Below are 23,146 nucleotides of genomic sequence, written 5' to 3' on the forward strand. Positions count from 1 at the left end.
TGTTGGGTATGTCAGTGTATACTACACTTTGAAATTGTCTCCATGCATAAGATGGTTCTTCAAAATCCCATGACATTAGATCTTCCCTTAGCAGTTAAGGGTGAGATGTGCAGTTATAGGCCAGGGGATTGTACTTACATACCTGACAAGTCTGAAGACAGAACTGTTTTGGCTGATCATATTCATAAAGGAATGGCTAAAATATATCAATCTGATGGATGGGATTTCTTTGATTGGATTCAATTAAGTCTAGGGAGCTGTTGTTCCTCAATATTACAAGTCATAATATTTGTCCTAATGTGTGTTATCATAATCTACATCATTTTCACTTGTATAAGGGCAATCATTAATAGAACAGTTCAAACTCATGTAATTCTGTCTATTTATAAAAACAGCCTGTCTAGTGACGACATAATCTTATGAATACCCTTATACGTATCTGAAACTTGTGTGAATTTTTTGATTATTTTATACTTAACATAGGTACCACAATTTTTTCTGCTTCTGAATTTTCAGATGTAATGAATCACAGTATGAGATTTAGAGTCAAATGGGGGTGGCGAAATTATCTATATAAACATAATTGTTGAGCGTGTTTTTAGTAGTTACAGTTGCGTTTGTAACAATTTGGTTGCAGTTGTGGGTATTGCATTACTTGAATAGGGGCTATCTGATTCTTTAACTGCTTTCTATGGAATTAGCAACTTGTTATTAGAAGACCTTGCCTCAGTCTTTTTTGTCTCTGTTGTTTGTCCCTTTGTTCTTTTTCCTGTCACCAGGGCTTCTCCCTCTCCCTCCCCTTCCTCATGCTTCATCTTGTTCTTGTTTTATTCTTGTAATGCTTAATAAACGATTGCAAGCAACATATTTTATGCCTCATTCTTGACTTCCAAAGAACCTCGGATCAAAAGCATCAGTATCCAACACGGCCCTCTCCTTCTTTCCCCCCTTCACCTACCGATGATCCTCATTAACCTATTAATCAGATGTCTTCATTAATAGGCAATCCTACCCTTGTTCTGTCAGAGATATCAAGGACCTCAAAACAACAGCTATCACTGAGGAGGTAATGCTGAGCAAACTTGTGGGCCTGAAGATAGACAAGTCCTCTGGTCCTGATGGAATGCGTCCCAGGGTAGTGAAAGAAATGGCAGAAGTTATAGTAGAGGCTTTGGTGTTAATTTACCAAAATTTTCTGGACTCTGGGCAAGTCCCAGTGGATTGGAAGATGGTGAGTGTCACACCACTGTTCAAACAACAATGTAGGCAAAAGGCAGGTAACTGTAGGACAGTTAGTTTAACATCTAGTTGGGAAAATGCTTGAAGCTATCATTAAAGAAGAAATAGTGAGGCATCTGGAAAGAAATGGATCCATCAGGCAGACAGAGCATGGATTCAGCAACGGCCGGTCCTGTCTGACAAACTTGCTGGAGTACTTTGAGGATATAATGAGCGCAGTGGATAGAGGGAACAGATGGACATTATTTACTTGGATTTCCAGAAGGCATTCGATAAGGTGCCATATGAAAGATTTATCTATAAGATAAGGATGCATAGAGTTGAGGGTGGTTTATTAGCATAGATAGAGGGTTGGTTAACTAATAGAGAGCTGAGAGTTGGGATACATGGGTGTTTCTCTGGTTGGCAATCAGTGGTGAGTGGTGTGCCGCAGGGGTCAGTGCTGGGCCGGCAACTGTTCACGATATTGTTACGTACCCCGTAACTGGGTCACTTACCAGCAAAGATAGAGAGGTCCGTTGAAGTCTGATGGTACTATTTTTAACAGTATTTATTGATAAAAATACACAAAAAGAATATCAATGCAAACATACAGATAATATACGTCGTCAATACTAAATCTAAAAGCGCGGGTATAATAATAATCAATAAGAAATAGCTCTATCGTTGTCTAGGGGATAATGTATTGTCCGATGGAAATATAAAAGTCACTTCAGTTCATTCAGGCTGCAGCTTTTGGTTGGAGAGAGAGACGGAGTTTTAGAACTTGCCCGTTTTCCTTTTTATGATGTCGATCCTTCGAAATGTTCGTGGTGATCTCTTCTTTAGCTAAGCTGTCTTCCGTGGTAAGGCCTCAATCCCAGGCAACGGGAAAGGACACACGTGGGCCTTCCACCGGCTGTCGCTATTAAACGCTGTCACGGGATTTCTAGCGTTTCTCCTGGTGCGTCTGAAGGGGTTGTTGCCCAGACCCTCTCTTATCCTTACTCACGGGGTCTCAGATGTCAGTCAGGTTGGGAGGATGCCATCCCCCAACCAGCCCACGTTGCTCATTCCTTGAGGGCTTCGATGAATAGCACAGTGCTCAATACACAATTCCATCTCCAAGAGACAATGGTCGTTTCCTGTGGCTTTGTATCGCTGAGGGGCCAGGACATTCCACACCCCTTGTGGATTCTGCGTGTCTTTCTCTCATTTCCTGGGTCCCCTGACCTGAATTAATAGCGATCTTGCGATTCTCAAAAAGGAGGGGGCTACTTTGTACCCTTCGGCCCCTCAGAGTTGGGGCACAGGCGTAACAATATACATTACCAATCTGGAGGAGGGGGCAGAGTGTAGTATATCTAAGTTTGCTGATGATACTAAATTGAGTGGAAAAGCAAATTGTGCAGAAGATATGGAGTGTCTGCAGAGAGATATAGATAGGTTAAGTGAGTGGGCAAGGGGGTGGGCAGGCTATCAAGAAAGCAAATGGAACGTTCATCGCTAGAGGGATTGAACTTAAGAACAGGTAAATTATGCTGCAACTGTACAGGGTACTGGTGAGGCTGCACCTGGAGTACTATGCAGTTCTGGTCTCCTTACTTGAGGAAGGATATACTGGCTTTGGAGGTGGTTTAGAGGAGGTTCTCCAGGTTGATTCCAGAGATGAGGGGATTAGACTATGAGGAGAGATTGCGTCGCCTGGGACTGTACATGCTAGAATTCAGAAGAATGAGAGGAGATCTTATAGAAACATATAAAATTATGAAAGGGATATATAAGATAGAGGTAGGAAGGTTGTTCCACGGGTAGATGAGACTGGAACTAGGAGCATAGCCTCAAGATTCAGGGGAGTAGATTTAGGACAGAGATGAGGACGAACTGCTTTTCCCAGAGAGTGGTGTATCTGTGGAATTCTCTGCTCAACGAAATGGTGGAGGCTACCTCAGTAAATTTATTTAAGACAAGGTTGGATAGATTTTTGCAGAGTAGGGGAATTAGGGCTATGAGGAGGAGCAGGTAGGTGGAGATCAGTCCATGTCCAGAGCAGCCATGATCTTATTGAAATATTGAAACACAGAAAACCTACAGCACAATACAGGCCCTTCGGCCTACAAAGCTGTGCTGAACATGACCTTAACTTAGAAATTACCTTGGGTTACCCATAGCCCTCTATTTTTCTGAGCTCCATGTACCCTGTCCAGGAGTCTCTTAAAAGATCCTATTGTATCCGCCTCCACCACTGTTGCTGGCAGCCCATTCCACGCACTCACCACTCTCTGCGTAAAAAACTTACCCCTGACATCTATTGAAAGGTGGAGCAGGCTCAACCATCCAAGTGGCTTACCTCTGCTCCTATTTCTTATGTTCTTATAAATATAGTGGATTCCGGTTAATTGGTCTATCGGTTAATAGGGCAGCCATTTATTTGGGACAATTCTTAAAGAACAAAAACTAATCGAGAAAATAGCAGGATTCCCTTCCTTTATTTGGGACACTGCTGATTAATTGGGACAGAAGACTTGCCAAAGTTTTTAACTAGCGTCAGTCATGTGCGTTTGTGTGGCCATTAAACATGATGAGAGCAAATTGTTTTTAAATAGCATCAGTTGCAAGTGTTTCTGTTCAAAGAGCAATGATTTTTTTATCACTGATAGCACTGAACAACAAACTTTTTTGAAAGTGTTGCTTCCTCAGAATTTTTCTGTTTATAATAGACAGCTTGAAGCTGAACACAAATGTAATTTCAAACTACTTGTATCATGTAGGAATTTGAAGAAACAAGAAATTAACATTTATTGAATATAATGTGTTTAATTGCGTAATGGTGCTGACGCTTTGCAATAGATCAATTAAGCTAAAAAAATTTATTGATGATTTTCGCTTGTACTCAGTATGAGGATTCTCACTTAAGTGTGCAATAATAGTCAGCCAGCATTGATGGATTCCAGTTGCCCTGGTACCATTTCTCCCTGACCACAATGTCCTGGTGAAACCTTTCACCATGCTCATCACTGATAGCACCAAGATTTGAGGAGAAGAAGATTAAACGGGAATGCAGAAAATTAATATTTAGTGACATGTTGCACTTCATGGTTTTGTATGTTTGAAACATGTTTTCAACCAGCTGCACATAGCTTGGTGCTCTGTAGTTGCCAAGAAAATTTTCAACAACATCCTTGAATTCCCTCCATGCGATTTTCTCCAGTCCAACTAGAAGTTCTTCTACTTGCTTGTCATTGATGACCTGTTTGATATGTGCACCAACAAAAATACCTTCTTGGCATGAGTTAGTCTGACTTGAATTATGTATTGAAATAACAAATACAGGTGATTTTTAAAAAAAAATGTGTGTGATAGGGAAATTTCATGGTAATTTTCATGATTAGCCACTCAAAATCCATAAGATACAGCCAAAAGTATTCAGGAAGCAGAATCTTAGTTGTCCAGTTTTATTGGTGTGAACAGTAAGACAATTGAAACCGTTTTGCTCACTGTGGTTTCAAGTATTCAGGCTTGGAGATGCCAGAAACAGCTGAAAGTGAAAATTAAACAATTTTACTGCTTCACCAAGTTAGGAACTGTGAATCTTGAATGTTACAATGAAAATGGAGATTTGGAGGATGCAGTCATAGAAAGCATTGTATGAGGGTGGTCCACTATCTGCACTAGGTGTCTGCGTGGATTTTGTTCATATACAAAAGAACATGCGGTGTACACTGGATGCATTCCTCCGTCTATACCATTCAGAACTACAGTTTTGTAATACTGTAGTAGTATTGCTAGTGTTCTAATTTGTTCTGTATTTCATTAAAATACACAATATTTTACTCAGTTAAACAGTAATTTGTCTTTTTTACATGTTTTCAATTATTTCCATAAAACTTTGGTTAATTGGGCCAAAATATACTGGTCACAATGTGTCTCAATTAACAGCTATTTCCTTTTCTCCTATCCAATCCACCTTGCAACCTAAAACAAGTTTTGTTTTCCTCTGAGTTCTGATGTTCAGGTGTTCAACCTGAAACATTAACTCCGAACATGAGAAATGCTGCAGATACTGGATATCCAAGCAACGCACACACAACACTGGAGGAACTCAGCAGGTCATACAGTATCTATGGAAAAGAGTAAACAGTCAACATTTCTGGCTGAATGACTTCATTTCACGTTTCACAGATGCTGCCTGGCTTGCTGAATGTTTACAGCATTTCTGCTTTTATTCCTTAAACCTACATTTGCTGTTGACTGATGATCATTCAGACAAATAAATTGCGTTCTTCAGTAAACTTATGTAACCCTGAGGTTTGGTCAGCATACATTTGTCTAGGGTAAGACAGCCTCTGGCCCAGCCAAACTGAAAAGTCTGATTTGGATGCTGCGTGTTGTGTTGCCTGGTTACAAATCTGAACCGCAGAATATCACACAGTACACCATATGCAATTTAACGATTAAACATTATAAATCTTAATCTGACTATGGGGTTAGTAAAGAAAATAATAATAAAAAGGGCCCATTTTAATGAAACATTCTAAAGTGCACAGAATCGTCCATTTGACCCCCATCGACCTTCTCTGAGTGTTGATGACCGGTGGAACCTCACTCTGAGTCCACTCCATCCGGTGGTCTACCAACTCTTTCCATTCGTGTCTTCTCTTTTCATCTCTTGCTGACATTCCAAAGCCACTGTTATCTCTAGTCATAACCCAAACATTGCTGAGAGAAACTATTACCTTAGCAGTGAAACATTACAGAGAGGCCATTGCCTTAGCAGTGAAACATTACAATGTGTTACACTTGTATTGAAGTGAAAAGTTCTGTTGGAAAAAAGATGTATGTATCCAGTAATTTTAACAATCACTTCAGGAAACTAATTATAATTGCAATGTCTCTACTTTTCTCTGCTGCCCTCAAAACTGATGTAATTTCATTTCTTTTAAAATGTCAGAACCGTCCTGCAAAAGTAACATAATTGCTGAAGTCGATAATTCCAATTCAGTATAACTAAATAAACTGGAAATCTTTACAAGTTTACAACTTATGCCTGCCTGTTATAAAATGCCAAATCCATTAATTGAGTAGAAGATTTCAGCTAACTGTAAATGTGAAAATAAAGTTGCTGCATTTTGCCAATAGATTTTTGATAAGAAAATTTTCTTAATGAATGGTGCAGTCTAGTCTAAAAAAGACAGGCTTGTATTTATATTCATTCCCACCCACAGGATGTCCCAAAGGTCTTTATGGACAATTAAGTACATTTCTAGCATAATTACTGCTGTAGAGTAGGAAACACACAGCCAATTAGCACACAAGTTCCAACAAAAGGAAACATGAAAAAGGCAGATAATTATTTTTGAGGTGATGGTAACGAGAGCTAAATGTTGAGAAGTTCACTAGGGATGACTCCCCTGATTTCTGTGAAATGCTGCTGTTGTGCATGAATGAAAATGCAGACAAGGTTTCAGATTAAGCTCATCCAAGAGACAATTGAGTTACTTGAATTGTTCTTTTTGATAAAGTAAAAGGGAAGGAGAGATTACTAAAGAAAGTTCAGAAAAGGAAAAGAATTTAACTTATGGCAAAATGGAGATTAAAAATGAGAAGAGTGATGGTGAATTCAGGACTGAAGGTGTTATGTTTGTATATTTGAATGCATGTAGTATATGAAATTGGCGGGTATGATATTAAAGGCATCACGAAGTTGTGGCTGAAAGATCATAGTGGGGACCTAAACATCCAAGGATACACCCTATTGAAATGACAGGCAGATGGGCAGAGAGGGTGGAGTGGCTCTGTTGGTTAAAAGCGAAATTAGCAAGGTTCAGAAAATGTAAAATCTTTGTGGGTTGTGTTAAGAAAGAGCAAGGACTAAAATACCCAGATGAGCTCAAAATAATGGCAAAGGTGTGGTGTACAAACAGCTGGAGATAAAAAAGAATATTTGAGAAAGGCAATATTACAGTGGTCATGGGGTATTCAATATGTAGGTAGCCTGGGAAAATCAGGTTGGGACTGGATCCCAACACAAGGAATTTGTTGAATGCTTACAAGATGGCTTTTTATAGCAAATTATAGTTGAACCCACTTGGAAAAAAGCAATTCTGGTTGTGGTGTTGTATAATGAATCAGTTTTGATTAGCAAGCTAAAGGTAAAGGAACCCTTAAGAGGCAGTGATTACATATGACAGAATTCATTCTGCAGTTTTAAAGGGAGAAACTAGAATCGAATGTATCTTTATTAGAGCTGAGTACAGATAACTATAGACGCATGAGAGAGGATCTGGCCAAAATTGATTAGAAGAGGACCCTAATAGGGTTGACATTAGAACAGTAATGGCTGGAGTTTCTGAAAGTAATTTAGAAAGATGTAGGATATTTTCATCTCAAAGAAAACCGAAAACTCTAAAGGGAGGATAAGGCCACTGTGGTAACAAGAGAAGTCAAAGACAGCATAAAAGTAAGAGTGAGGGGATGGGAGAGAATTGGAAGCTTTTAAAACCAAATAGAAGGCAATGAGAAAAGCAATAAGGGGAAAAAAGATGAAATATGAAGGTAAGCCAGCTGATAGTAAAATTTTATTTCATATATATATATGAACTTATATATATATATTATGTGTGTGTGTGTATGTGTGTATATATATATATATATATATATATATATATATATATATATATATATATATATATATATATATAAATATATAAATATAAATAAGAAAGGGAAGTGTGGACATTTGTCAATTGGAAACTGCAGCAGCATGTCAGAAAGCAGAAAGTCAGGACAGTCAGGGCAAAAGTGGATGTAATTGCTGTTACTAAGGAAACTGTACCTGGGAAGCTAAAAGGTCTGAAGGGGATAAGGTACCAGGACTGGTCAGAGTACATCCCAGGGTTCTGAAAGAGGTAACTGAAGAGGTTGTGGAAATATTAGTAGTGATCTTTCAAGAATCACTAGAGTCAGAAATGGTTTTAGTTGACTGGAAAATCGTACAAGTTACTCCACTCTTTAAGAAGAGATGGAGGCAAAAGACAAGAAATATAGTTAGCTAGTCTGCAGTTGATAAGAATTTAGAATCCATTATAAAGGATGAAATTTTGAGGTGCTTTGAAGAACATGCTAAAATAGGGCAAAGTCAATATTGTTTCCTGAAGGGAAATCTATTGGAATTCTTTGAGGAAGTAACAGGTAAGATAGACAAAGGAGAATCATCTTCATTTCATTTTAAAATCTTATTATTAATTATTATTGAAGATTAACAAAAAAAGATACATTAAGTCAATGTCATCATGTACAATAAGGAATTAGCAAATAACTGATTAACAAAGCTAAGCAATATATCAATAATAAAAAGAAAAAATAAAGTGTTCAGAATATTTTTTTGAAAGAAAAAGGAGGGGGAAAAACCCCTACTAACTAAAAAAAAACCCTACTAACTGAAAAAAAATCATTGGGAGCACAACCCTGGAGCTATACATCATACAAGCTTCCATAAAAAAGACATCAATCTGCCAACTCAAATCCATTTAAAGAAAAATCGGAAGGAAACCATATTAATTAACTCAAATCAGATGATAGTAACGGGCGAATGAACCCCACCTTTTCTCAAAATCAAATCGACTTCTGATTTTCTCCAAACTAAGACATAGCATCACCTGGAGAAAACCATTGTATCAAAGTAGGAGCAGAAGCATCTTTCCGTTTCAACAAAATAGTCCTTCTGGCCAATAATGTAACAAATGCAATTATATGTTGGTCTGATGGAGAAATGCCATGAATATATTGAGGGATTATGCCAAATAAAACTGTCAATTTATTAGGTTGTAAATTAATTTTTAAAACTTTAGAAATTGTAGAGAAAATAGACTTCCAAAAATGTTTCAGTACAGAACACGACCAAAACACATGTGTTAATATGGCTGTCTCGGTCTTACATCTGTCACACTGACTATCAACATTAGGAACATTAGACAATCTCTCCTTTGTCAAATAGTAATGATGTACAATTTTAAATTGAATTAAAGAGAGATTGGCACAAATCGAAGAAGAGTTAACCAACTTCAAAATCCGCAACCAATCTTCTGTTATCAGGCAAACACGAGGAAATCTGCAGATGCTGGAAATTCAAACAACACACGCAAAATGCTGGTAGAACACTGCTGTGTTCTACCAGCATTCTGTTATCAGGGTCATGTTAAGCTCTCTCTCCCAATCTTGCTTAATCTTAAGTGAAGGGTAATTGTGCTGTTGTAACAATAAATTATAACTTTTCCCAGTAAAACCCTTCACTAAAGGATTCATTTTTAAAATAATATCTAACAAGTCAGAATCTTGTATATATGGAAAATTACTTAAGTATTCTTGTAAGAAGTGTCTGACCTGAAGATATTGCAGGAAATGTGAATACGAGAGAGAGTATTTAGTTACTAATTTCTCAAAAGACATCAATCGGCCATCTTGGAACAGATCCGTGAAGGGATAAACTCCTTTATTCCTCCGAAGAAGAAAGGTAGAATCACTTAATGAAGGTTTAAATAAATAATTTCGATAATTAAACTAAAAAGTTTAAATTTTTAAGATGAAAAAACTTATGAAACTGGAACCAAATTTGTAATGACTGCTTAATCACAGGATATAAATTTAAATGAGTAATTTTGGCCAGTTGTACAGGTAGGGAAGCTCCTAATAATGAGGTTAAGTGAAACTGTTTCACAGCATTCAATTCCAAATCAGCCGAAGGTGGTCGTTCATTTCTATCAGCTCAATATAACCAAAAACACATATAACATATATTAACAGCCCAATAATATATTCTTAAACTAGGCAAAGAAAGACCTCCATCTTTTTTAAATTCTTGTAAATGACCCCAGAGTGCCAGATCGTTCAGTCGGCTCGAAAACACACCACCATGATATAGATCACAGGCTCCAACAGTAACAGAACCACATTTGAAAGAAGATGCAGAAGAAGTAGTCGGCACAGACTAGAAGGGCTAAGCTGGCCTGTTTCCGTGCTGTAATTGTTATATGGTTATATATGGCTATATTTACCAATTCTTGGTCTTTTATTATTCCAAACAAAAGATAAAATAATAGAGTCAACCTGATCGAAAAACTTCTTAGTTAAAAAGATGGGATATTTTGAAATACATATAAAAATTTTGGTAAAATCATCATTTTAACTGCATGAATTCAGCTGGCTAACGAAAGTGTAAGTGGATTCCATCTACAAAATAATTGCTTCATAAAATCCACTAAAGGAACCAAATTAGCTTTATATAGGTCTTTATGATTTTTAGTGATAATAATACCTAAATATTTAAATGAGTCTGAAACTCTAAAAGGAATGTCATCATATATAAAAGCAGAATTATTTAGGGGAAATAATTCACTTTTATGAAGGTTTAGTTTATATCCCGAAAACTTTTCAAAATTGTTTAATAGTTTCAATAAACTAGGAATGGATTCTTCAGGATTCGAAATATAAACTAAGAGATTGTCAACATAAAAAGAGATCTTATGAACAGTCCCATTTATAAAAAAATCCATGAATATCTTTAGCTTCACGAAGTGCAATAGCCAAGGGTTCCAGCACCAAATTAAATAACAAAGGACTTAACGGACATTCTTGTCTCATACCCCGTGAAAGCCGAAATAAAGGAGATCTGTAATTGTTAGTAATAACAGTAACGATAGGGCTTTTATATATAATTCTAATCCACTTATTAAAATTAGTACCAAAGCCGAATATCTCTAAAACACTAAATAAGTATTTCCATTCAACTCTGTCAAATGCCTTTTCAGCATCAAGAGAGACAACACATTGGGGTGTCTTAGAAAAGGATGAATATATAACATTTAACAGTCTCCGAACATTAGAAAAGGAATAACGGCCCTTTACAAAACCTTTTTGGTCTTGAGAGATAATTGTAGTTAGAATATTCTCCAGCCGATTAGCCATTATTCTTGAAAGGATTTTAGCATTTACATTTAATAATGCAATAGGTCTATATGAAGCACAGTGAGTAGAGTCCTTATCTTAAGAATTAAAGAAGTAGAAGCTTCATAAAATGTGGAAGGTAACTCTACTATCAAAAAAGAATCTTTAAGTGTTTCCAACATATATGAAGAGAGCAATTTTTCAAACTTTTTATAAAATCCTACAGAATAACCATCCAGTCCAGGAGCTTTACCAGATTGCATTGAAAAAATAGCTTTTTGAATTTCGTTTTCAGTAATAGAAGCATCAAGAGTTTGTTGATCTTCAACAGAAATTCAAGGAAAATCGATCTTTTGTAAAAAGGCATTCATTTTAGAAGGATCAACTGGAAACAGATTTATAAAGTTCAATATAAAAGTCTTGAAAAATTTTATTAATATCTTCATAATTACGTGCTGAACTACCATCTCCCTTACGAATTTTTAAAATTTGTCTTTTAACTCTAGCTGCTTTTAATTGAGATGCTAATAGCTTATTATTTTTATTTCCAAACACATAAAATTGACTTTTCAATTTAAGCAAATTTCTTTCAATAGTATAAATTAATAATAAATTATATTGTGATTGGAGTTCAACTCTTTGTTTAAATAAATAATGTTAGGAGAGATTGCATAAATATTATCCAAGTCTTTAATTTGTTTGGAAATCTTATCTAACTCCGTTTTTGTCTCTTAAGCTTAGCTGAATAGGAGATTATCTGACCACGCAAATTTGCTTTAAATGTATCCCATATAATCAATTTCGACACATCTCCCGTATTATTAAAAAGAAAACAATCTGTTATCTGAGTCTCAATAAATTTGACAAAGTCCGGACTTTGTATTAAATTTTCTGGAAAATGCCAAGGCAAATTTGCAATAGCGACATCATTCAATTCAAAAGCTAAACTTAAAGGCGTATGATCCGAGAGAGCTATAATATCATATTCACATTTCTGGACTTTAGACAAAAACCGGGGATCAGCTATAAAGTAATCGATTCTCAAATATTTTTTATGAACATGTGAAAAAAAAGAATAATTTCTATCATTAGGATGTAAGTGTCTCTAAATTTAAACCAGGCCAAAATCAATTTTAAATAAAGAATCAATAAGTGATGCAGAACAACTTGGAAGCCACTGATTAGTTGAACTTTTGTCAATCAAAGGATTGAAACAACAGTTGAAATCACCACCCATTAACAACATATATTCATTTAAATCCAGCAATAAAGCAAATACATTTTTTAAAAAAAGGATCATCTACATTAGGTCCATATAGGTTAACCAGAATGATTTTTCTATTATAAATTGTTTCTTTAACAATTAAAAATCTACCATTAATATCTGACACAATGTCTTCTTGGATAAATAAAATATTAGATTTAATAAAAATAGATACTCCCTTTGTTTTATTTTGAAAAGTAGCGTGAAATTGAAGGCCCTTCCACATTTTAAAATATCTAATATTTTGATCGCCCATTTTGATATGCATTTCTTGAGCAAAAAATTATATCGGGTTGGAATCGATTAATGATTTTAAAAGTCTTCTTTCGCTTAATAGGATGATTCCAACCACGTACATTCCAACTTATAACATTTATCTGTTTGATTGTCATAAAATTTTTTATTTTATTTAACACATAAATACACGCATACTAGCGCAGGCTAATCAAAACTGATGGTGATAAGTATAACCATATACAAAATATACATGCTCCGGAACTCTGTAATGGGAAAAAATACAAAAAGAAAACTAAAATTAATCTTACAATTAATCCTATAAATCAAAACTAACCCCAATCCTCCCACCATCCCAAAAAGCCCGGAATTCGGCAAAAAAATGCAGAATTACCTCCCCATAGAGTAAAAAAGAGAGAGGCTCTGCAGGCTGCCCATTTTATAATAGTAGTTTTAAAAAGCTTTCCTTAATTTCTCCCCCCAGTTACAAAAAAAGACAACATATGGCCCTAAAATAGAAAAGCACTGCAAGGGAAAAAGTCTTGTGCTAAATATAAAAAACCAAACAGTACAAAGCAACACACTACCATATCAAGTCATGTTAACTGGTTCTTTTGCCCACTTACAGGCCTTGCTTCTAACTGATAGATAAGCAATTTAAATATCAATTTGCTTTAATGCAGGGGTGTCAAACTCATTTTAGGTCACGGGCCGGATTGAGCAAAATGCAGCTTCATGCGGGCCGGATCAGTCAGACGCGTGCGAACGCAGCTTTCGTTGCCTCCGTTTTTTCAGCCTGCTCTCATGTGTCTCAGTCTCTGCTATAACTACAAAGTGTTTCACTTTACAAATTCCGTTTCTTATGAAGAAGACTGCCGAGCAAGCATTATTTTTATGATTGGTATTAACTCACAGTCGTAGGCTAAAAGAAAGTTGTGCTGAGGGAGAGAGAAAAACAATGCTACGTTGGCTGAGATTGTTTTGGGAGCCACACCCTTTACGTTAATAAACCATTTGAAATTGAGCATTAGCAGACACAAATCTAGACCTAACGAAACAAATTGTAAATGTAGGCTGCACAACTGCACCTAATTTTTATTAGCCTGCTTCCAGCAATCAAACCCATATGATGAACACAGTTAGCCTCTATTTTTTAATTGATCAATTTACAATAATAGAATAGTCAGAAAATGAATGAATCACGATATTATGACACTCAATATTCCATAATGCATTTTGCTTACGTGTCGCAGAGCATCAAACAGTGTCACTCATTTTTCCCTTGCTGCTTCCAGACACCTGACATCTGTTGGTCTTAACCAGCCTGTCAACATCAGGGACCAGTTTCTGGGCAATTCGGATTTTCATAATGTCATTTAGATGTTTGTGTGTCAGCTGTGAGTGCAGTTGGGATTTGTTAATGTTCATTATGGAGAACGCCTGCTCACAGAGCTATCTTGTCCCGACCATGCAAAGGATCTTTGAGGCAAAGTCTGTCATCTTGGGGTACATCGGTCCGAGGTATTGATAGAATGAGTCCAGACTCACAGTCTCAAATTTATATTTTAAAGCCGAGTTACACTGAATTTCAATTAGTTTCATTTGGAGTTCCTCCGGCACATCTGATGCTGCGGTGACGGCAAACGCTGAGCAAAATAGTGAGAATTCCTTCTCGAGCTGACTTAAGACTTGAAAATGATTCTGAAACTTACTTTCCAGCCGTGATATTTTGTCCTTGGCTTAACCATTGCACCTCTGTGTGATAGGGCAAATCATTATATTCTGAACCCAACTCCTCCAGAAACGACTTGAACTCGCGGTGATTCAAACCTTTGGCTCTTACGAAGTTAACTGCTTGTGTTATGGTGCTCATTATATGTTCCATTTTCAAGGCTTTGCCACACAACGATTCCTGGTGTATGATGCAGTGATAAGCTGTCAGCTCACCTGCGCCGTTTTCCTCCCGCATCTTCTCCCGGATCCTGCCCACCAATCCACTCTTTTGACCGCACATCGCGGGCGCTCCATCTGTCGTCAGTCCCACAAGTTTATCGCAAGGCAGCCTCATTATATTTACACATCTGGATACCTCTTCAAAGAGATCTTTTCCAGTAGTTGTGCCATGCATTGATCTTAATCCCAAAAGTTCCTCTGTTACACACAGACTTGAGTCCACTCCACGAATGAAAATTGACAATTGGGCAGTATCAGAAGTGTCCTTGCTCTCATCCACAGCAAGGGAATATGCGATGAAATCTCTTCTCTTCCCCACCAGCCGTTGTTGTAGATTGGTGGCAAGCTCACGTACACGGTCAGCAACGGTGTTTCTGCTCAGGCTCACATTTGAAAATGCTTGCCTTTTATCTGGGCACACGACGTCGCAAACTTTCATCATGCAGTTTTTAACAAATTCTCCCTCGGTAAAGGGCCGGGCTGATTTAGCGATCTCTGCTGCCACAATAAAACTAGCCTTTACAGCAGCCTCACTTTGTGTTTTGGCTTTTGTGAACATAGCCTGCTGTGACGCCAGACTTCTTTTCAACTCTTCTACCTTCTGGAGCTTCTGTTTCTTGTCCAGATGCTTGTATTTGTCGTGGTGTTTCGTTTCATAGTGTCGTCTTACGTTATATTCTTTAATTACAGCCACACCATCTCCGCACACAAGACAAACAGGTTTGCCCTTTATATCTGCGAACATATACTCTGCCTCCCACCTGCCTTGAAAACCCCTGTTTTCAAAGTCCACCTTTCGTTCAGCCATTTTTGGGGTGAGGGATAGCTGAAAGTTGACCACACGTGACTAGCGCCATAAGGATGCTGATGAGAGAGTAAGGCAAGCGTGAGCAATGCACTGGCAGTGCATTGTGGGATTTGTAGTATTAGTGGTGCATGCAATATACCGACGGGCCAGCTCTAATAGAAAAAAAAATTATTCATTAATGATATTCAGGAAATAAACCAGGGAAACCGAATAAATACTAAAAACCCTGAAAACCTGGTACCTGAATAAACTCAGCATTAGCCATATCATACGCCATAGGCACTTCGATTACTGGGGTCAGCTTTAATAGTAATTAGATATTATCTCGCGGGCCAAAGATAATTCCACCGCGGGCCAGATTTGGCCCGCGGGCCTTGAGTTTGACATATATGCTTTAATGCCTTCCATTACTTTACAGAGTATTATTATATTGAAACAATGGACACTGGTGAGGCTGGGTAATCATTAAAACATGGAACAGATTCCCAGCTGAAATAGTTAATACAAGAGGACACAATTTTACAGTGATCAGAAGAAAGTATAGGGATCTCAGAGATTTTTTTTTCATAGACCAGTGGGTCCATGGAAAGATTTGCCATGGGTAGTCATAGAGGCAGACACAACAAAGACATTCAAGAAACTCCTAAATAGGCTCATAGTGAAAGAGGAATAGAATTCTCTATGGGACAGAAGCATTAGATTAATCATGAAGTAGATTGAAAGGTAAGCAGAACATCACAGGCCAAAGGGCCAGCACTGTTCAGATTTTCTCTACAACATCTAGCTCCCCATATCCAGCATAAAAGTTCAGAGCAAGAAATGTTTATACTTAATCCTTAAAAACATGGTGGGGAATGCGAAAACAGTCTCCAAGATGCCAAAACAATAAAATTAAACAAAGAGAAAAATACTTATGTAATCTCTAGTGAAGAAAAATCAGCACCATTTTCTATTTAACTGACACACCCAATGAGAAACTTTTTTTTAAGAAAAACTAATTATCTATCGACTAAGCACTCCCAACTATATATATAAGAAAAAGACCTTATGAACTATGGAAACTATCATTTAATTATTGAAAAAAAGGGAGGATAAAAGCAAATAATCAAACAATCTGTCTGTTGTCTTAATTCGCTCAGTAGACCAAACAGATTTCGGAAAAGTCATTCATCATTCACATCAAAAAGTTCAGATCTTCTTTAAATGGTCGATTGATCAAAGGACATCTTAAGCAAATCAGAAATATTCAAAGCTTATCTTCTTTCTGAAAGAACGATTATTCAGCAGACCTAAAACCATTCAAACCTCGGCTACAACCAGAATAGAGTTAACATAGTCCAATGCCTCTTTGGGGTCCAGAAAAACACGTGGAGTCGAATCTTTGGAAAATAATTTTAATTGGGCTGGGTAGTGAAGTGATGGGAATAATCCCTTATCATAGGCTATCTTCATGGTTGGAACGAATTTAGACTGCAGGTCCATAGCTTCCCGTGGATAATCTTCATAGAAACGAATCTCGGAACCTTTAAATTTAAAAATTGTTTGTTTCCTTGCATATTTTATGAGTTGGTCTTTAACTTTAAAATGAAGGAAGGAGACCAAAACTGACCTTGGTTTATCTCAAAATGTCGCAGTGAAACTATGTGCTCTTTTGATGTCGGGAGGTTGAGGTAAAATATCCGGATACAGAGATTGAAATAAGTTAACAAAATAGTCTAATAAATCTCCAGTCTCAGATCCTTCCTTCAATCCAACAATTCGAATATTATTCCGACGAGATCTTGCTTCCAAATCGATAATCTTATGTTGAGACTTTTCCAAGCGAGCTGAAATCTCAGCGATTTGCTTCTTCACCTCTTTAAGTTCAGAATTCAGGGAAATAATGTTTTCCTGCACAAATTGAAAACTCTCGTAATGACTTCATCTCAGAAGAGGGAGCATCAAGTTTTACTGTGTTATTGTCTATCTTCTTATCAAGACCCATCAGCGAATTTTCCAGACGCTCAGCCCAAGCTGGTGTTTCCTCCGACTTTTTCCCCTTTCCATTGCTGGATTCGGGAAGCTGCTTTCCACTTCTTAAAGATTGTGGCATAGTAACAACTATTCCCCTCTAAGATCCGACAAATAAAAGTTAAAAATTCAAAGTTTAAACTGGGGAAAAGGAAGATTAATTGCAGCCACACAATCTGTGTGTCATTCCATTAGACAGTAAGTGGAGTCTCCAAAGGAGAATCAGTGTATGTTTTTACTTGGATTTTCAAAAAGCTTTTGACAAGGTGCTGCACATAAGTCATCTAAACAAGATAAGAGCCCATGGTATTATAGGACAGATACCAGCACAAATAGAAGGTTGACTGACTGGGAGGAGGAAAAGAGTGGGAATAAATGGGACTATTACCATTTGGTTGCTTGTAACTAGTGGCATTCCACAATGGTTGGTGCTGGGTCCACTACTTTTCATGTTTTGTGTTAATAATCTGGATGACAGAATTGATGGCTTTGTGGCCAAGTTCATGGATAATACAAAGATAGGTAATGCAGAGGATGCACAGAGACTGCAGAATGACTTTGACAAGTTGGGAGAATAGGCAAAAAATAGCAAATGGAGTACAGCATAGGGAAGTTTATAGTTATACACTTTGGTAGAAGGAACAAAGCCTTTTCTAAATGGAAAGGGAATTCAAAATTGTAATTGCAAAGGGATTTGGGAGTTGTGTCCGATTCCCTAAATGTTAACTTGCAGGTTGATTTGCTAGTAAAGAAAGCAAATGCAATGTTGTTATTAATTTTGAGAGGACTGGAATATAAACAGGCTTTAAACTGGAAGATGTTCAAGGGGTTTGCCACAAAAGGAGAACACACAGACATCGAGGAATATGCCTTATCTGTGGTTGGCTATATCAGTAAGTGTATAGATGATGCTGGTATCTCAAGAATGGTCATCTCACACCCAACCAGAAGTCCTAGCTGAACGCTGAGATGCACTCCCTACTAAATGCCCGGGACATTGCCTTCAAATCTGGTGACAGAACCACTCTCAGATCAGCCAGGAGAAACCTCATCAAGAGGGCCAAGACAGATTACACTCAAAAAATTCAGGAACACCTCCAATAATGATTCCTAGTTTATGTGGTTGAGCATCAAGGGCATTACTGACTATGCAAGGAAAAACAGCTTCGACTGTGCCAGTGACACCTCCCTTCCTGACGCTTTAAATAACTTTTATGCTTCAAGTCATGCAGTGCAATGCCGGTCATGAAAGCTACCCTCTCCCAATTGAGTGGCCACTGTCTGTAACAAGTCAAGTCAAGTCAACTTTTATTGTCATTTCGACCATAACTGCTGGTACAGTGCATAGTAAAAATGAGACAACGTTTTTCAGGACAATGGTTTACATGACACAGTACAAAAAACTAGACTGAACTACGTAATAAAAAAACAACACAGAGAAAGCTACACTACAGACCTACACTGGACTGCATAAAGTGCACAAAAACAGTGCAGACATTATAATAAATAATAAACAGGACAGTAGGGCAAGGTGTCAGTCCAGGCTGCGGGTATTGAGGAGTCTGATAGCTTGGGGGAAGAAACTGTTATATAGTCTGGTCATAAGAGCCCGAATGCTTCGGAGCCTTTTCCCAGACGGCAGGAGGGAGAAGAGATTGTATGAGGGGTGCATGGGGTCCTTCATAATGTTGTTTCCTTTGCGGATGCAGCGTACAAACAGCAGAACCGTAAGACAGCTCGGTCAGACAGCATCCTAGGCCGAGTGAATTGTGTACACCAGCTTACTGACGCCTTCACAGACGTCTTCAATGCATCACTCGGTCAAGCTGTTGTTTCCATATGCTTCAAATCGGCCACCACCATCCCTGTACCGAAGAACTCTACACCAAACTAAACGACTATCACCCAGTGGCACTACCACTAATCATCATGCAGTGCTTTGAATGGCTGGTAATGGCACACATGAAAACTCCATTCCTGCCACACTGGACACTCACCAATATGCTTACTGACTAAACTTCTCTACGACATATGCCATAGTATCTGTCATGCACCTGGCCCTGACACATCTAGAAGATAAGAACAATTATGTCAGAATGCTGTTTCTGGATTTCAGTTTGGTATTCAACACTATTGACCCACAGACAGTGGTGAACAGACCCCTCTTCCTCAGTACAAATACACCATTGTGCAACTGGGTGTTGGACTTCCTAACCAACAGACCTCAGATAATCGGATGCAAAACCGCTCCATCTTCCCCATCGTCCTCAACACGTGTGCACCCCCCAGGGCTGTGTGCTGAGCCCATTGCTGTACATTCTGCTCACACATGTCTGCATGGCCAAACACTTGAGTAATCACATTGTCAGAGTCAATGTTGTGGGCTGAGGCCATTCTTCAGGATTGGAGATTTTAAAGTTATTACTATCTTAAAGAACATCTGTTTAATTCTCTACATTAATCCTACTTGTCAAAAAATCCATTGCTCCCTCTTCTATATGTAATATACAATATACAATGACAGAAAAAAGGAGAAAAGGTAGTTTTGTCATTTGAGGTGAAAACCCTTTAACTATGGGACATCTCATCCCAATCCACTTAGATTGTCCATCTCCTGACTCCCTAAAGTTTTTTCCACCACCTGCAAGGCACAGATTGTGAATGTGATGAAATACTGTTTTGTTTTCAGTTCAGTTGATTGTTATCATAAGCATTTACTCCTTCTACCACAAAGGTACAATGCTTGTGGCATGTACTACCTAAAAGATGTAATATCAATTGATCATGGCTTGTTCAGTAGCACTTCCCAAACCCTCAACATGGGTATTTGCTACAACGGACACCACAACATGAATGTTTCCTTTTAAAACGCACACCCTTTTGACCTGTAAACAGATTTTTATGCTTTCATCATCACTACATCAAAATCCTTGATCTTTTTAGAGAACTTTAAAATACAGAGTTGAAACCCTGCGGGTTTTCTTGGCTGTGTAAGTCTAGGGAATGCACACTCCTGTCCCACCAAACCCGTGAGATTGACACAGCTCTCCCACCCCAAGCCCCAGTTTGTGTGGATGCTTATTTCATACACCTACCACCCTCAGAGAGAAAAAGTTGACCCAATGTCCATTTAAATCTTTACCCTCTCACCTTAGACCCATGTCCTCTAGTTTTTAATTCCTCTTCCCTAGGATAAAGGCTGTGCGTTCACCCTTTGCCCCTTCTGCACTGGAATGTTTACCTGTCATAAATGCAATATGCTGCTGGCTCCCTGTGCTAATAAATTGCTAACATCGCTGTTGGTTCACCCTAAGGACAGCAGTAGTCCAAAAACTCTCAATGCTTACTGAAAGGGCATTATGGAGAGTCTATGAGTATTAGATTTGCGAATAATGCTTAAAAAACTAAATTAGAATAATTATTTAACCCAACAGAGTTATCTCATATCCTTTTTATTGCACAAGATTTAGTTGTTGTTACTGTAATTCTTGTTTTAACAGTGGTAGGTTCTATGGTCCCACTGCTGCCAATATAAAGATTAAATCAATGTTCCTTCTCTTACCAGTTTTGGAACCCTTACCTCAAGCTCTTGTACAGCACCTTCGATGGATCATGCAGAAAGATTTGCTGGGACAAGATGTGTTCCTAATTGGACCACCTGGTCCTTTACGACGCTCAATTGCTATGCAGTATTTGGTGAGTCATTTTCAAGTTGAGATGCAAATTCTAAATGGTTGAAAAATGTCATTCCAGTTTGTTAATGATGTGAAGAATAATTATCATATTCAAAGTTTAAAGGTCAAAGTAAATTTCACATATTGATATAATTACAAAGAAGGCATAAGAGCAGTTATATTTCATTAGGAGTTTGAGGAGATTTGGGATGTCACCAAAGATTCCTGTGAATTTCTACAGATGTACCATGGAGAGCATTCTAATTGGTTGCATCACTATCTGGTATGGGGGGGCCACTGCACAGGATCAGAAAATGCTGCCGAAATTGGTAAACTCAGCGAGCTCCATCATGGGCAGGAACCTCCTCAGCATCATGTCCTCCTTCAAAAGGCAATGCCTTTTTGCCTTTATTGATCTCCTTTGCCTTATTTAATTTAAGCAATGCAATTGAATCAATGGAAAACTCCTCATAAGACTGACAAAACAACTACTGTACAAAAGACAAACTTCAAATACAAATACAAATAACAAACAAATAAATAACTAATACTGAGACCATGAGTTGTAGCATCCTCGAAAGTGAGTTGTTCAGTGTTGAGGTGAGTGATGTTATCCGCACTGATTCAGGTGCCTCATGGCTTAAGGGTAATAAGTAATCCTGAACCTGATTATGTGGGACCTAAGGATCCTGTACCTCCTTCTCAATGACAGTAGACAGAAGAGATCATGGCCTGGATGATGAGGGCCTTTGATGATCGATGCTGCTTTCTTGTGACTACGCTCTTTGTAGATGTGCATATTAGTGGGGAGGGATTTGCCTTTGATGGGCAGGGCTGTAGCTACCTTTTTTTGTCAGCTTTTCTGTTCTTGGGCATTGGTGTTTCCATACCAGGTCATGTTGAATCCAGTCAGGATATCCTGCGCTGTACATCTATAGAAATTTATCAGAATCTTAGAAGACATGCCAAATATGTGCACATTTCTAAGAAAGTAGGAGCACTTCTGTGCGTTCTTTGTAATGGCAATTATGTGCTGGTCCCAGGACCAAAGATGCTGACACAATTATCTGAGGTAAGGATTCCAAAGCCGTTGAGAGAAGGAACATTGATTTTTCATGTGAAAAATAAACCATTTTGCAATAGAACAATGTTGCGTACCCGTGGGTATCTTGTACTTGTCACGTGACAGTGGTGTTGAAGCTATACTGTACTTAAGGTAGTAGTCTTGTGATGGTGGAGTGACGTCATTTTCCCGCCAGTAGAGATCATGTGACAGGTTTTTTTACAGGGTATAAAAGGAGGACCCCTCTGTGAGGAGGGGCAGTTCGTGGCTGGATTTGCCATTTTGACTTCATGCCACTGCGTGGTCCAATATTATGACGCAGTTTGGTTGAAAGATGGAGTTTTATTTAATGCCTAAAGTTTAAAAGGCCATTGCCGGCAGTTTCTTTATAATACTGCCAGTTGAGAATCAGTGGAGAGTGAAGATCAGAGTTCGGAAGTTAAAAGATCGAGGAAAGTCGATTTCGATGGTGAAACAGGTTCGACCTTGTTTGATCCTCATTCGGAAGGAATTCGTTGGCTGTCCCCATGTTAATCCCTGCAAATAATAGCAGAAAGGATTGGGTACAGTTTTGCAGAGGAAAGGTCAGTGCCTTTAAGCCGTTTCATTTTCATCTTCGTAAATTCTCCATGGGAAAGGTATAGTTCGACTGGGAATCGCAGCAACACGACGTGAATGAGAATTTAAATCGTCTAAAAAGTCTCTCCTTTAATGGACTGTAAGCATTTTGAACTTTTGCAGTACTACTTTGAAGAACTGTTTTTGCAACATCGCTTTAAGAACTGTTTTCGCTTTATTCCTTTAAGAACTGTTTAAGCTGCCGCACAGCAGCTGATTTCCGGTTACGTTAGTTGTTTGTTTACTTTTGGGGGGGGTTTGTTTTTTAGTGTTTAATAAATGTTTTATTTGTTATAAAACCCCTGCCTCACTTGTATATTTATTGTTGCTGAATCCGTAACATAAATATGGGGGCTGCATCC

The 23,146-nt window shown here is 38.0% G+C and overlaps 1 protein-coding gene across 2 annotated transcripts in view; it reads left to right on the top strand.

Moving 5' to 3' along the window:
* vwa8 (von Willebrand factor A domain containing 8) overlaps positions 1–23,146 on the top strand; it is a 501,727-nt gene that overhangs the window by 29,766 nt on the left and 448,815 nt on the right. For both annotated transcript variants that reach the window (XM_073046008.1, XM_073046009.1), the window contains exon 3: positions 20,995–21,125. In XM_073046008.1, coding sequence (XP_072902109.1) covers positions 21,042–21,125 — 84 coding nt within the window. In that variant the 5' untranslated portion in view covers positions 20,995–21,041. The remainder of the gene's footprint in view (positions 1–20,994; positions 21,126–23,146) is intronic.

This window comes from Hemitrygon akajei, chromosome 5, assembly GCF_048418815.1.
Source record: "Hemitrygon akajei chromosome 5, sHemAka1.3, whole genome shotgun sequence".
Lineage (NCBI taxonomy): Eukaryota > Metazoa > Chordata > Chondrichthyes > Myliobatiformes > Dasyatidae > Hemitrygon > Hemitrygon akajei.